This window comes from Hyperolius riggenbachi, chromosome 2 (assembly GCF_040937935.1).
Source record: "Hyperolius riggenbachi isolate aHypRig1 chromosome 2, aHypRig1.pri, whole genome shotgun sequence".
Taxonomy (NCBI): Eukaryota; Metazoa; Chordata; class Amphibia; order Anura; family Hyperoliidae; genus Hyperolius; species Hyperolius riggenbachi.
Genome location: NC_090647.1, coordinates 274,291,203 through 274,303,702, shown reverse-complemented (window position 1 = coordinate 274,303,702; position 12,500 = coordinate 274,291,203). Strand labels below are relative to the sequence as shown.

At 47.1% G+C, this 12,500-nt stretch overlaps 1 protein-coding gene across 4 annotated transcripts in view; it reads left to right on the top strand.

The window, feature by feature from the left end:
- LOC137546362 (aldehyde dehydrogenase family 3 member A2-like) overlaps positions 1–12,500 on the top strand; it is a 69,438-nt gene that overhangs the window by 43,994 nt on the left and 12,944 nt on the right. For all 4 annotated transcript variants that reach the window (XM_068268714.1, XM_068268712.1, XM_068268716.1 and 1 more), the window contains exons 8-9: positions 5,005–5,171; positions 8,139–8,238. In XM_068268714.1, the coding sequence (XP_068124815.1) occupies positions 5,005–5,171; positions 8,139–8,238 (267 nt within the window). The remainder of the gene's footprint in view (positions 1–5,004; positions 5,172–8,138; positions 8,239–12,500) is intronic.

The window sequence follows — 12,500 nt, the reverse complement described above, 5'->3', positions numbered from 1 at the left end:
TAGTCAGCATAGTTGCCCTCAGTATAGGTAGACAGTATAGTTGCCCCAGTATAGGTAGACAGTATAGTTTCCCCCAGTATAGGCAGTCAGAATAGTTGCCCCAATATACTCAGTCTGTATAGTTGCCCCCAGTATAGTTGCCCCTAGTATAGGTAGACAGTATAGTTGCCCCAGTATATAGATCAGCCAGGTACAGTGGCGTACCTACGATAGGGCTACATGTGCTCACAGCAACGAGTGTAGCCATGGCTAGGGGTGCTGCTGTGGTGCTCAGCCACTGTGTTCTTCCACCTGGGACCTTTTCTCATAGTTTGGGCAACATTCGGGAAAATAGCAGCAGGCAGTGCAGGAGACTGTACTACTTCCTGCACTAGATGTAGCATCCCTCCCCTTTTCAGTCCGTGGGCAATTGGTCTCCTTGCTCGCTACACACAGCCTGCAGTGAGTGAATGTGCAGAGCAGCAGGGTGAGTAGAGAGAATTATTGTTTTGCTGCAGCTAGGACATTAGCAGGGAGAGGTGACTGGATGTGTTTAGTGGTTCAGAAGTTGCCTGTCATTAGTAGTCTGGAGGTAGATGCACACATCAGGTAGTAGTCCAATATGAAACCAAGATATTGAAAAAAAAAAGAAACAAAACTTGCATATTTATTCTTATGCACGGCGGAGAAACAATAGTGATGAGCCAAGCAAGTCCAACCTGAGTGATCATTCTTTATCATGCAGCATTTCTTCACTCTATCAGGAAGAAGCTCCCTGTTATATATGATCATTTCCCATTCCACATGTAAATTGGTAGATCATTGCTACTTGTTCTCCTGCAGGAAATCTGGGCCTATTTACAGTGAATGCACTGCATTAGCACATCAGTCGTCATGCTTTTCTCAGTGTTAGAGCATTGCATCCGCTGTGCACTGAAAATGCACGTAGCTGTACATTGTGCACTGCAGAGGATGACTTGCCATTACATTGTTCTAAAGAAAATTTAACTAAGCTTTGTGTCAATAAACACTTTGAACTATTCTGCGTAAAACTAGGCATCCATTAGGTGGATGTGGCAAAAGTCCAGCACCTACCTAACAGCCACCACTGCTAAACGACTGCTATTACAGGTTAGGCATCGGTAGAGGGAGGGTTAACCCTCCCTCTACCCTGGCGGTATGATTATTTCTGGATTTTAGGGTCTCTTTAAAACATTTCAGACCCTGAAATCAGGAAAAAATCATGCCGCCGGAAAGCCAGGAGCAGCCCCTGCTCTCACTCACCTCCCTGGGCTCCAGCACTGCAATTTTACCTCCGTCCTCCACGTGGCACTGTAACTCTGTAGTGAGATCACTGACGGCGATCTCACCAGAGTGATTCAGAGCCTCGGAGGACAGGAAGGAGAACAGCTACCGGCTTGATCCCCCAGGAGGTGAGTAAAAATGCCCACTCCGCGCTATATTCTGCATAGAGCTCCCGGCAGCTAGCCCGAGCTACACTCGGGATTACCGCCAGGGAGGTTAAGGGATAGGTATCGTTAGAGGAAGGGCTAAGGGTTATCGGTAGAGACGGAGGGTTCTGTGTGAGAGTAGGGTTAGGTTCGGTCATCGTAAAATATCGGTAAAGATTACTAATTAGAATTCAGTAGTAGAATATCAGTAATTTTATCAATGATCTACAAGTGGCAATTCCTTGCGCCCTTTTTTTCATCGCCTTTATTACATGGATGCACTGGAGGGCCTTGGCTAGACTATAAACCTGATTTCTAAAGGCTCATACACACGGGGTACGGGCGTCGCCGCAACCACGTGGCACGCGCGTGTTGCGGCGACGGTTCGCCCGTGTGTATGACGCGCGCGCCCCGAACCGTCGCCCGTCGGAGCTGTCGCCAGGCGATTGACATGTTCAATCGCCGGCTACAGCCGTCGCCGCAACCTCGCCGGAACTGTCGCTAGTCCCGCATGTGTATGCGGGCTAGCGACAGCTACCCACACACGGCACACGGAGCTTCCGGCGGGGGGGAGGAACCTCGGCGACAGCTTCCGCCGCATCGCTAATCCCTCTGCTGCAGTGTGGATGCAGAGGGACTTGGCGACGAGCTGTCGCCGAACTGTTGACGAACTGTCGCGCACACGCTCCCGTGTGCAGCGACAGCTACAATTGTCCCCCCGTGAGTACTTAGCTTAAGGAAATACAGTGAGACAGTGAGAACTCTGTTGGTGGCCTTTGAAATACCTACGGCACACTATTGAAAAACAGTGACACCAGATGGTGGATTGAGGAACTGCATTTTTCCTAAAAATGTGTGTAGGCACTTCTAACATGAAAATCTCCACTGGCCCAGGGAGCAGAATACATTTTGCCAATTAAAGCTAGCTGGTAGTTCAGTGGTTCTCAAACATTTTTGGGTGAGGGCACCCTTATCGATCTTGAAAATGTTTCAAGGCACACCTATGGGTCATCGATCTACCAATTTACCATATGATCATCATTTTTTATACATTTTTGCCACAAATGGGTTGTAATTATGATCACTGCAGCTCATTGCATGACCGATAACCGGCAGATTCAATCATGGTGATCGGATCTGCTAAAGCAGTGGTCCCCCAACTTTTTCGGTCAAGTTGCCAGGTCAACATACTTCAGATTGCTGGGGGCCTGGAACATACATAAAATGATGTTTTAAAAAAAAAAACCATTCCATTGGATCTAGGTATTGATTCCCCCCAATCATGCCCGGAGGAGAACTCCCAGCAGCAGCCATTCAGTCATGTGGCACCTGAAGAACGTCTTTATGCACCAGCATAGCCAGTTGGACAGCAGTGTCACCTGATGCAGAATTGGATTGGAAGCCAGCGAATGACTGCTTGCTGGCCTCTACAGTATGTGGATGGGGGGTGCCAGCACTGATATTCCATATGTGGGGTGCCAATATTTAAAGGTACAGTGGGCCACATCTATAAGTTATGCATTTTGTGTTTGGGGTCCAGTGAAAAAGCCTTGGTGGGCCGCATTGCTAGAGAGAGAACGAATGCATGTTTGGCCAGCTTTTAGACCCCCCAAACACAACAGTAGACAGGCCCCTCTTTCATCAGTGTCATGATCTACAATAACCCCTCACAACAGTTAGCATCACCAGTTAAATTACACACAGCCCTACCACACACAATCCTCCATCACAAATGGATGGCCAGCACACTTGGAGAGCGGTGGGCATGAGGAGAGCCTACTTCGCATGCTTCCCCACCTTTTTACATTTTTGAACAGTGCTAAGGTATAATGTAGACATACCAGGTGTTCTCTTTATTACAGATATACAGTACTAGGTTTTATCTCAAACTAACACATTTGCACTATTATAATGTGAGTGGTTTGGTTTGTCATTACAAAGATTACAACTCACTTAAGTTCTGTACGCATACTAGAACAAACTATGCCCGAGGCAGCTGCTAAAGATCGCCTTTATCCAGAATATTGTGTATGTGTGGCACGCCCGACACATCGCCATGAGATCTGGCATGCCGGATCATCTTGCTCGAATGTTGCCGGACTTCAGTGCTTTTGTTCACACTCCACTCCCTCGGTCGTGTACTGCACATCGGCTGCCTGTCATAGTGACAGAACACATCGCTAGCCTTCAGGCTGACATATCTGTGCAGCCCATCCACAAAATTCCGCCCAATAAATTGTGCCTCCGTACTGGACGACATTAGTCTGAAGTGATAATAAGAGGCTTTAGTTCCAGTAGATGTTGGAGGAGTGATGCATGCTTCCACTCATACATACTCTAATTGTTTGCTAAGGAGAGAGTGAGCCACCCAGTTGTGCTTTCACTAAATTCTATAAGAGGACGTATTGTTATTACACGTATGGCAAACATTGATCACAGGGTCAGGAGCCAATGAAATTGCCTGGAGAGTGGTGTGATCAGTGGTTGCAGTGGATCTATGCAGCGTTTTGTCAGTAAGCCTGATTTTTGTACCAGCAGTCTCTGGTCCTTAAAGGAGTTATCAGGCATTTTAAAAGAAAATAAATGCTACTTACCCGGGGCTTCCTCCCGCCCCAAGCTCCCAGCATGTCCCTCACCGCAGCTCCGCCGTCAGCCGCTGCTGTTTCCCGGTCCCCGGTGATGACGTCAAGCCGACCAGTAGTTCTGCGCCTCCGGTCCACGTGGCGGTGATTGACAGCGCAGGCGCAATACAGGCCGACATCCTGACGTCATCCCCGGGGACCGGGAGGCAGCAGCGGGAAGGGCTGGCGGCGGAGCTGCAGCGAGGGACATGCTGGGAGCTTGGGGCTGGAGGAAGCACCGCGTAAGTAGCACTTAGTTAAAATTACCATTTCCTGATCTCTTGGAAGTTTAGGACAACAAAATTATTCATGAGAGTTTTAATTCTCTCCACTACTATATGACTGTTTAGAGTTTATCTCTAATGAGGACTTGTCAGACACAGGTGATGAGCAGTAAAGAGAATTGTTTACATAGGAGGTTTGGAGAAACAAGAATCCAGGCCAGGCAGGACAAGGGAGGGTGTTTACACAAAAAATTGCTCATCCAAATTTTAGAATTTAAAGGGAACCTTAAGTGAGTGAAAATAACCCGGGGCTTCCACCTGCCCCCAGCAGACGTCCAGAGCCCGCTCCATCACTCATCCGGTCCCCCACCGTGGCTCAGTTTAGTATTTGGCAACTGGCCAGTCGCCGAGCCAGTGTACCTGCGCGGCTCTAGCCAGGCGCGTCCTCAATCCGCGCTTCTATCTTTGCGGTCCTGCACATGCGCAGTATGCGTACTACGTGTACTAGCACAGTGCTGCCAGATGTAGGTACTTTCCTTGATTTTAATGGTTGTGTAAAAGATGGCCTTTTTTTGTGGTAAACTCTTTCGTACCCCATACTCCTCAGAACTGTATGTCACTATATGAATCGGTTCTACCTATTAGAGTTTGGATATATGTTACTTTAAAACATATTCTATACACTTTTATATTCAGACCAATCAATCTCTTCTATGTTTGTTTTCTCAGCTCCAACTGTCCTGAGTGATGTTAATCCAGACTCGAGGGTCATGCAAGAAGAGATCTTTGGACCAGTACTTCCTATTATAACTGTGAAGAATGTTGATGAAGCAATTCAGTATATAAATGGGAAAGAGAAACCACTTGCATTGTATGCATTTTCAAATGATAAAAAGGTATGCAAAGGTGTCCAATGTAAAGAAATGTAATGCCTCTCTATTGGAACTACAGGAATTCATAACTGCAAAATCCTAGCTTCCTGTACTGAGCTAATATAGTGTCCTGATATCTGAACTAATATAGAGTGACAAACGGGTTAGTGGATGAGACTGGGCCTCAAAATGTGGCAGTGTAACGGAGGTAGTGGGAGAGACGCACTCGCCTCCTCCAAGCTCCAGGTGATGCAGCTCAGTCTGTCTCCCCTGTAGTGATTCTGTCCTAGGGGGGGGGGGGGGCCAGGGGCACATCTGGCTACTACACTTGGGGGGGGGGGGGGGGAATGCGGCATCTGGCTAGTTTCTGGGGGGAAGGAGGAGGGAGCACATCTGGCTATTAAACTGGGTTACTTTTGCCCCGGGCCCCATTGTAGCTAGAACTGACCCTGAAAGTATGAGCTTGTCTAATGAGATCCATTGTAAGTGTGCGTTTTTGAAGGTTTTTAGACGCTGAGCATGATGGACAGGCTGTGGGAGAGAGCTCCAAAACAGAGGTGACCCTCATGAGGGGTCCTGGATACAAGAGTGAGAGGAGGTGAGCAAACTAGAGGACAAGAGGTGTAAACAAAAAACAATGAGGGTATCTGTGCGCTCAGCAGTATGTACAACATTCTAATCCTCGGTGGTCAATATAATGTCTTTAGGCATGAATGTACAGTGCTTCGTGAAACTGTTCCTTGAAATCTTGCCAGATGGGTATGATCTGAGTCCTCAACTGTGCACCATTCACCTGACCCTCAAAGGCAACAGCAAAAATATTAACAAAACAGTGCAGTATCTTCCAGACATGTTTTACACCTCCACCCAATCGTAATATGCATCCACACTCGGCAAATCGTGCAGTATCCTCCACCAGTGACACGTACAATGTGCTCACCGGATATGGAGGCTGCTCAATTATAAACAGCAATCTTGCTCAGTATATGATCTCTCCAGATCCAGTTAGTCGATTCCCACTAATTCCTTAGACGACTCTATTCCTTGAGAACTCATAAATAACATAATGAAATAATAGTGCAGTATCCTTTTGAAATCAATATTCCACCACCATCCCCTGTAACACAACACACATAGTTATCGTTGCAATCTGCCACTACTGGCCTCACCATGCACTCACCGGAGTAAGTTGCTGCTCAGTGACAAACAGCATGTGCATTTATTTAACATCAGGTGGTATTCCAGTAACATATGCTTTCCAGGCTCAATGGCAGATAGCATACTCCGCAACCGCCCCGATCTCGTCGGGATGGTCCCGGTTTGGAAGGCTTCATCCCCCCTCCCGCGATAGCCTGCCTAAGTCCCGGGCTGAGCACTCCGGCTGGAGAGCGGCAGTACAGAGAACAGAGCAGTTACCCCGGGACTTGCTTCCTATACAGAGTAATGACATTATTTACAAAGCCCCGCGGTGACTGCTCTGATCTACACACATTCTCCTCACTTCGCTGCCTCTGCCTTCTAAACTTCTGGCACTCGCAGCTCAGCTCACTCTCTGACTGTCCACAGCCCGGGCTGAGACTCTAGCAGCTGTGCCCTCTGACCTTCCCTCCCCCTCCTCATCTCTGCTATCTGCACAATCACTGGAGGAGGGGAGGGACACTGGCTGCAGGCACCGTGCATGGAGGTAAGGCATGGGGAGACGCTGGATACACAGACAGGCTCAGCTCCATCCCCTTTTCACACACACACCATAAACAAATGGTGAAGTAATATATACATAGCTCCTGACTGTCCCTCTTCCCTCCTCACTTGTCCCTCTTTCTATGTAAATATATATTTTTCTCTGCTGAAAAATGTGTTTGATTGTCTATAAACTTTATTCCCATCCTGTAAATTTATATATTACTAATTTTAAAGTGTTAATATGAAGGACAATGAACCGGGATAGAAAGGACCAGTGTGGTTTGAATTATAAAACAACATATTTTTCTTACAACATCTTTATGGTATGCATAACTAGGGGTGTGATGGGGGTGTTGCAAGGGTGTGGCTTAAGTGTCCCTCTTACTCATCTCAAAATGTTGGGAGGTATGCAGATAGGTCCACATCAATAGCCTTTAAAAACTAATCAGATCCATTTCATAACGCAACAAACCTTTAATGCTTATATTAGAAAAGTGAACTTTCACTAACCTATTCGATATAACATAGCGCATTGTATAAAAGAAAAGACCAGTGTCCTGGATCATTACACTTGGTTCCTCCGTATGCTGCCGCTTATCTCCGCCTAACGCGTTTGGCATATACGAGTTACATGAAGCCAGCAGTGATTTAATCCAACTTTTAAACTGTTATTACAATTACAAATGCATAGGTCGCCCCCTCCCCTCACCCCCTTACAGGAAATGTACAAGTTTATGGGGAGCTCATATTCCTGATTCAGTCATTCTGGAAACATTTGCAAGGCATTATCCTGACTATTATTTTGCACCCCCATGTTCTTATTTAGGGATATTGTCTTTGATCCTTTGCGTCATCTCTCAATAAACACCCTTGAAACTAAAAATGGGGTTGTCTGTTTTCATGCATACATGACGCTGTAATTTGCACAATCGGTAGTTCACTAACGCTTCAGCAATTTCTGCTAGGATTTTCATTTGTCTGTTAGTAGAAAACTGAGTTGAATAAACGTAGGACTACTTATGGGTAGCCCAGCATCCACCGCCACTGAACTTTGAAACCCCTCCTGATATGTGAAATTTCAGTTTTGTACACAGCTCGTTTGCACATGTGATCTATTGATACAATTGGATTAAAGCAGTCACTAGCAGTGCCGGCTTTCCATTTTCTTTTTGCCTACATAGACTACTTATACTCCAGCCCCAAGAACGTAAGCTGAATCCACTGAGCCACTGTCATAGACAACCAAGCATGTGTGCTGGTGAAAAACAGTTTTATTCCTTAAATACGATTTATCTTTTATTGTTTCAGATTATTAAGAGGATAATATCCGAGACATCAAGTGGAGGAGTATGTGGCAATGATGTTATAATGCATTTTACAGTTACTGCATTACCATTTGGAGGTGTTGGTAAGTATGATTGCCATTGGTAATATAATCTATCATGGCCGTACCTTGAGGTTCCCAAATATGTGAGATGATAGAAAGATTGAGCAACACACTCCTATTCATGAAAGTCCACAGTAGTAGCACAATGACTAACCAGACTTATTACATGTGCTGTTATAATTTGTTGTATTTATTTGAGTATTTATATAGCGCCAACATGTTACGCAATGGAAGCATCCTCTCCCTTTAACATTTTATTCAGGTTTTTTGGCACTTTTGTATTTTCCCTTTAACTGACTTTGACTTTCCCCCTTTTAAAAGATATATATTCCTCTTTGGAAATCCATCTTCATCATTAAAAAAGCTACGAATCTTGGCTTTCATTTGCACTATGTGCAAATTAGCACTATGAGTTAGAGGGTGTCCACTGCGCCTGGCTGCAGAGAGAACTGTGAAGATCTGCAGGAGGCTGAGAGCTGGGGAGCATCCAGCTGCTTGTTTGTGTACAATGCAGTAGCTCCAGCCCTTCACAGCACTCTCTGCCACTCTGTATGTACACACCGACACGGGGCATAGTGCAAATGAAAGCCAAGACTTTCGGCTTCCAACGACATTTCCAAAGAAGAGTAAATATTTAAATAGCACGCAGTCAAAGTACTGGGAGGGGGGGGGGTGAGAGGGAATTCAGTTAGGACACATATCCTATATTGCTTTGCCAATCTTACCACTTCTTACAACTTAGAATGAGAGCCAACAAATTTTGAATTCTATAATATTATGAACAGATTGTATAGGTAAGCTCTCATATTTTATGAAATTGGCCAATCCTTGACCAATCAAATTTGGATATGTGTCTGCACTCTAAAGCCTGGCACTCACATTTTGACCAATTTTGCCACCTCCATGTAGTATGAGCGCTTACATACACAATCTGTTCATAGTATTCAAAATCTGTTTGCCTTAATACTATGTAGAGGTGGTAAAATTGGTCAATCAAAATTGGATATGTGTACCAGGCTTTAGGCCAAAGGCTAAGTCGTAAAGAACAAAAAGTGATAAAGATTGCATTAAGTTCAATGTTATGTAGCTCAAATTGGATTGAATGAAGGGTCATACTGAAAGGTTTGTGTCTGAATCGGGGATGTCAAACCGGTTCTTCGAGGGCCGAGGTCCTCGCACATTTTTGATACAGCTCAAATGAATTGATGGGTCTGAATCAGGAAAGGTGTGGTCAATCAGGTAGAACACATTCCTCTCTTTCTCAGTCCGTCCTAAACATTGGCATGGATCTGGCCCTCCAGGCCTGGAGTTCGACACCTGTGGTCTAAATTGACGTGATGAGTTTGATACAGTGAGACTGTAGCTTCAAAAGAAATCGCAGAGACAACAGGAGCCCAGATGGGGTTGTATATTAGAGTATAATCCAATGCTAAAAGTTCAAGAGTGATATTCACAAAATGAGGTTGCAACTCAAGGCAGTCAACCAATTAGGCAGATGCAGAATACAGCAGTCTCTACTTGGGTATCCAGGTCTCTCGGTGTGTGGTCGTACTTTTGGAAAAATGGTGGGAAACCCAGGTGTGTCGGCAGGAATACCATTCTCCAATGGAGGTGAGAAATAACCGTGAAAAGAGGCACCCAAAAATGATAAAATATGTTGAAAACAATCAAAAAAAAAGTTAGAGGTGGCTTTCCTCAAAGATAACACAAAGATAAATGTGTAATTTGAAAATGTTTATTTGCACTACGGCTTTTTCTAAATGTATATACTGGACATGTTTATTATTTTTATTATTTGTGAGTGCTTAAAGGGAAGGTTCAGGGAAACCTGTAAAAAAATAAAAATCCCTATCCACTTACCTGGGGCTTCCTCCAGCCCGTGGCAGGCAGGAGGTGCCCTCGCCGCCGCTCCAGAGGCTTCCGGTCGTCTTCGGTGGCCGACCCGACCTGGCCAGGCCGGCTGCCAGGTCGGGCTCTTCTGCGCTCCAAGGACGGGCTCTTCTGCGTCCCACGCGGGCGCGCTGACGTCATCGGACGTCCTCCGGGCTGTACTGCGCATGCGCAGAACTACTGCGCCTGCGCAGTACAGCCCGGAGGACGTCCGATGACGTCAGCGCGCCCGCGTGGGACGCAGAAGAGCCCGTCCTTGGAGCGCAGAAGAGCCCGACCTGGCAGCCGGCCTGGCCAGGTCGGGTCGGCCACCGAAGACGACCGGAAGCCTCTGGAGCGGCGGCGAGGGCACCTCCTGCCTGCCACGGGCTGGAGGAAGCCCCAGGTAAGTGGATAGGGATTTTTAATTTTTTACAGGTTTCCCTGAACCTTCCCTTTAAGACTGAATTCCTTTGGCCAAAAAGCAGTGCATAGACTGTTTATATTAGAGGTACATAATGCCCACCTAAGAAAACCGCTTATGCTTTTCCACATAGAACTTATCAATTATACATAAAACTATACGTGTAAAGTAGTTTTACTTATGTAGAAATATTCCTGGTGAGTAATATACAAATAGAATGAGTACAATGGACCAAACCCTCAATGAGTGAAGGCAGCACAAAAATGATAGGGGTAATAAAGGGGTTAAAAGTAATTGCTAGGAACAAGAAATTGTTTAATCACTTCAGGTTCCTGGGTTTTCACTGATTAACCCCCTTGGTAGTATGATTCTTTCTGGATTTTAGGGTCTGAAAGCAGTGCATTTTTTTTTTTGCACCTTTTCAGACCCTAAAACCTGGAAAAAATCGTGCTGCCAGGGAGATCTGCAGCAGTTTTAAAATCACTCACCTCCCTGGGCTCCCGCGCTGCAGATATGCCTCCATCCTCCGGGTGGCACTGCAACTCTAAAGTGAGATCTCACCAGGAGGAAGCAGAGCCCCAGAGGAGATGAAGAGGAATGGCGGCCGAAAACGACATCCCCCCGGAAGTATGTACATAGCCCGCTGCGTGCTATACTCTGCACACAGCCTCCGGCGACTACCCCGAGCAGAGGTCGGGATTACTGCTCTTAGCTGGGTTTTCCGCCCCGACCCTAGCTCAGGATTACCGCCAAGGAGGTTAAAGAGTACCTGAGCCGAAGTTCGGCTACACAGAATTAGATACTTAAAGAGAGGGAAGGATCCTATTGAGGCTTCTGCTCTGATGTCCCCTTCGCTGAGCGTGGCCCCCAAAAGATTAGCGACAATGCATTGTCACTAATCCTAATGGGGCCACACAGCTCTTCCTGCTCCAGAGTGGCTGCTCAATAGTTGACGCAGCCCGCCCGTGCTTGCGCAGCTACTGCGCAGAACCATTTCCGATGGAAGAGCTGTGCACCCCCGATCGTAAGGGGGGCTGAGCTCTGCAACCGGGGGGGGGGGGGGGGGGGGCGGCTTTATAGCAGCGAGGGAAGCTTTAATAGGATCTTGAGGCTTCCCGCTTTTAAGATATCATTCGGTTTTGATTTCGAGCTTCGGCTCGGGATCTCTTTAACCTCCTTGGCGGTTAAATTTTTTCTGCAAAAATTGCAGAATTCCAATTTTTTTTTTTTTTAAAGTTTCATGTAAAGCTACCAGAGTGGTAGCTACATGAAACACCACTAGAGGGCGCATGTGGCCCTCTAGTCCGATCGCCGCCGGCAACAATAGCAAACAGGGGAACGCGTATACAACGCGTTCCCCTGTTTGGCTTCTCCTGTCGCCATGGCGACGATCGGGATGACGTCATGGACGTCAGCCGACGTCCTGACGTCAGGGACACACGATCCAGCCCATAGCGCTGCCCGGAACTCATTGATCCGGGCAGCGCAGGGCTCTGGCGCGGGGGGCCCTCTTCAGCCGCTGCGTGCGGCCGATCGCCGCAGAGCGGCGGCGATCAAGCTGTGCGCGCGGCTAGCAAAGTGCTGGCTGCGCGCACAGCAATTTACAAAATGAAAATCGCCCCACCAGGGGCTGAGATCTCCCCCTGCGCGGCATAGCCCGAGCTCAGCTCGGGCTTACCGCCAGGGAGGTTAAAGGTTACCAGAACCAAAAGGCTCTGGTAATAATGGTAGATGCAGTCTGTAGGGGGCTTCTGGCCAGCACAGTTAGAGGCTCAGAAGCACGCTGACACCTCGGTCCTCTCCGTGCTGCTTGTGCGCTCCATTAAACCAAGCATCACATGCTAATCATGTGACGCTTGGTTTAGTGGAGGGCACATGCAGCACAGAGGAGACGGAGGTGTCAGCGTGCTTCTGAGCCTCTAACTGTGCTCCATCCAGAAGCGAAGAGGGAAGGGCATACTGTGCACATAGGGCGCAGTATGTCCGGGGC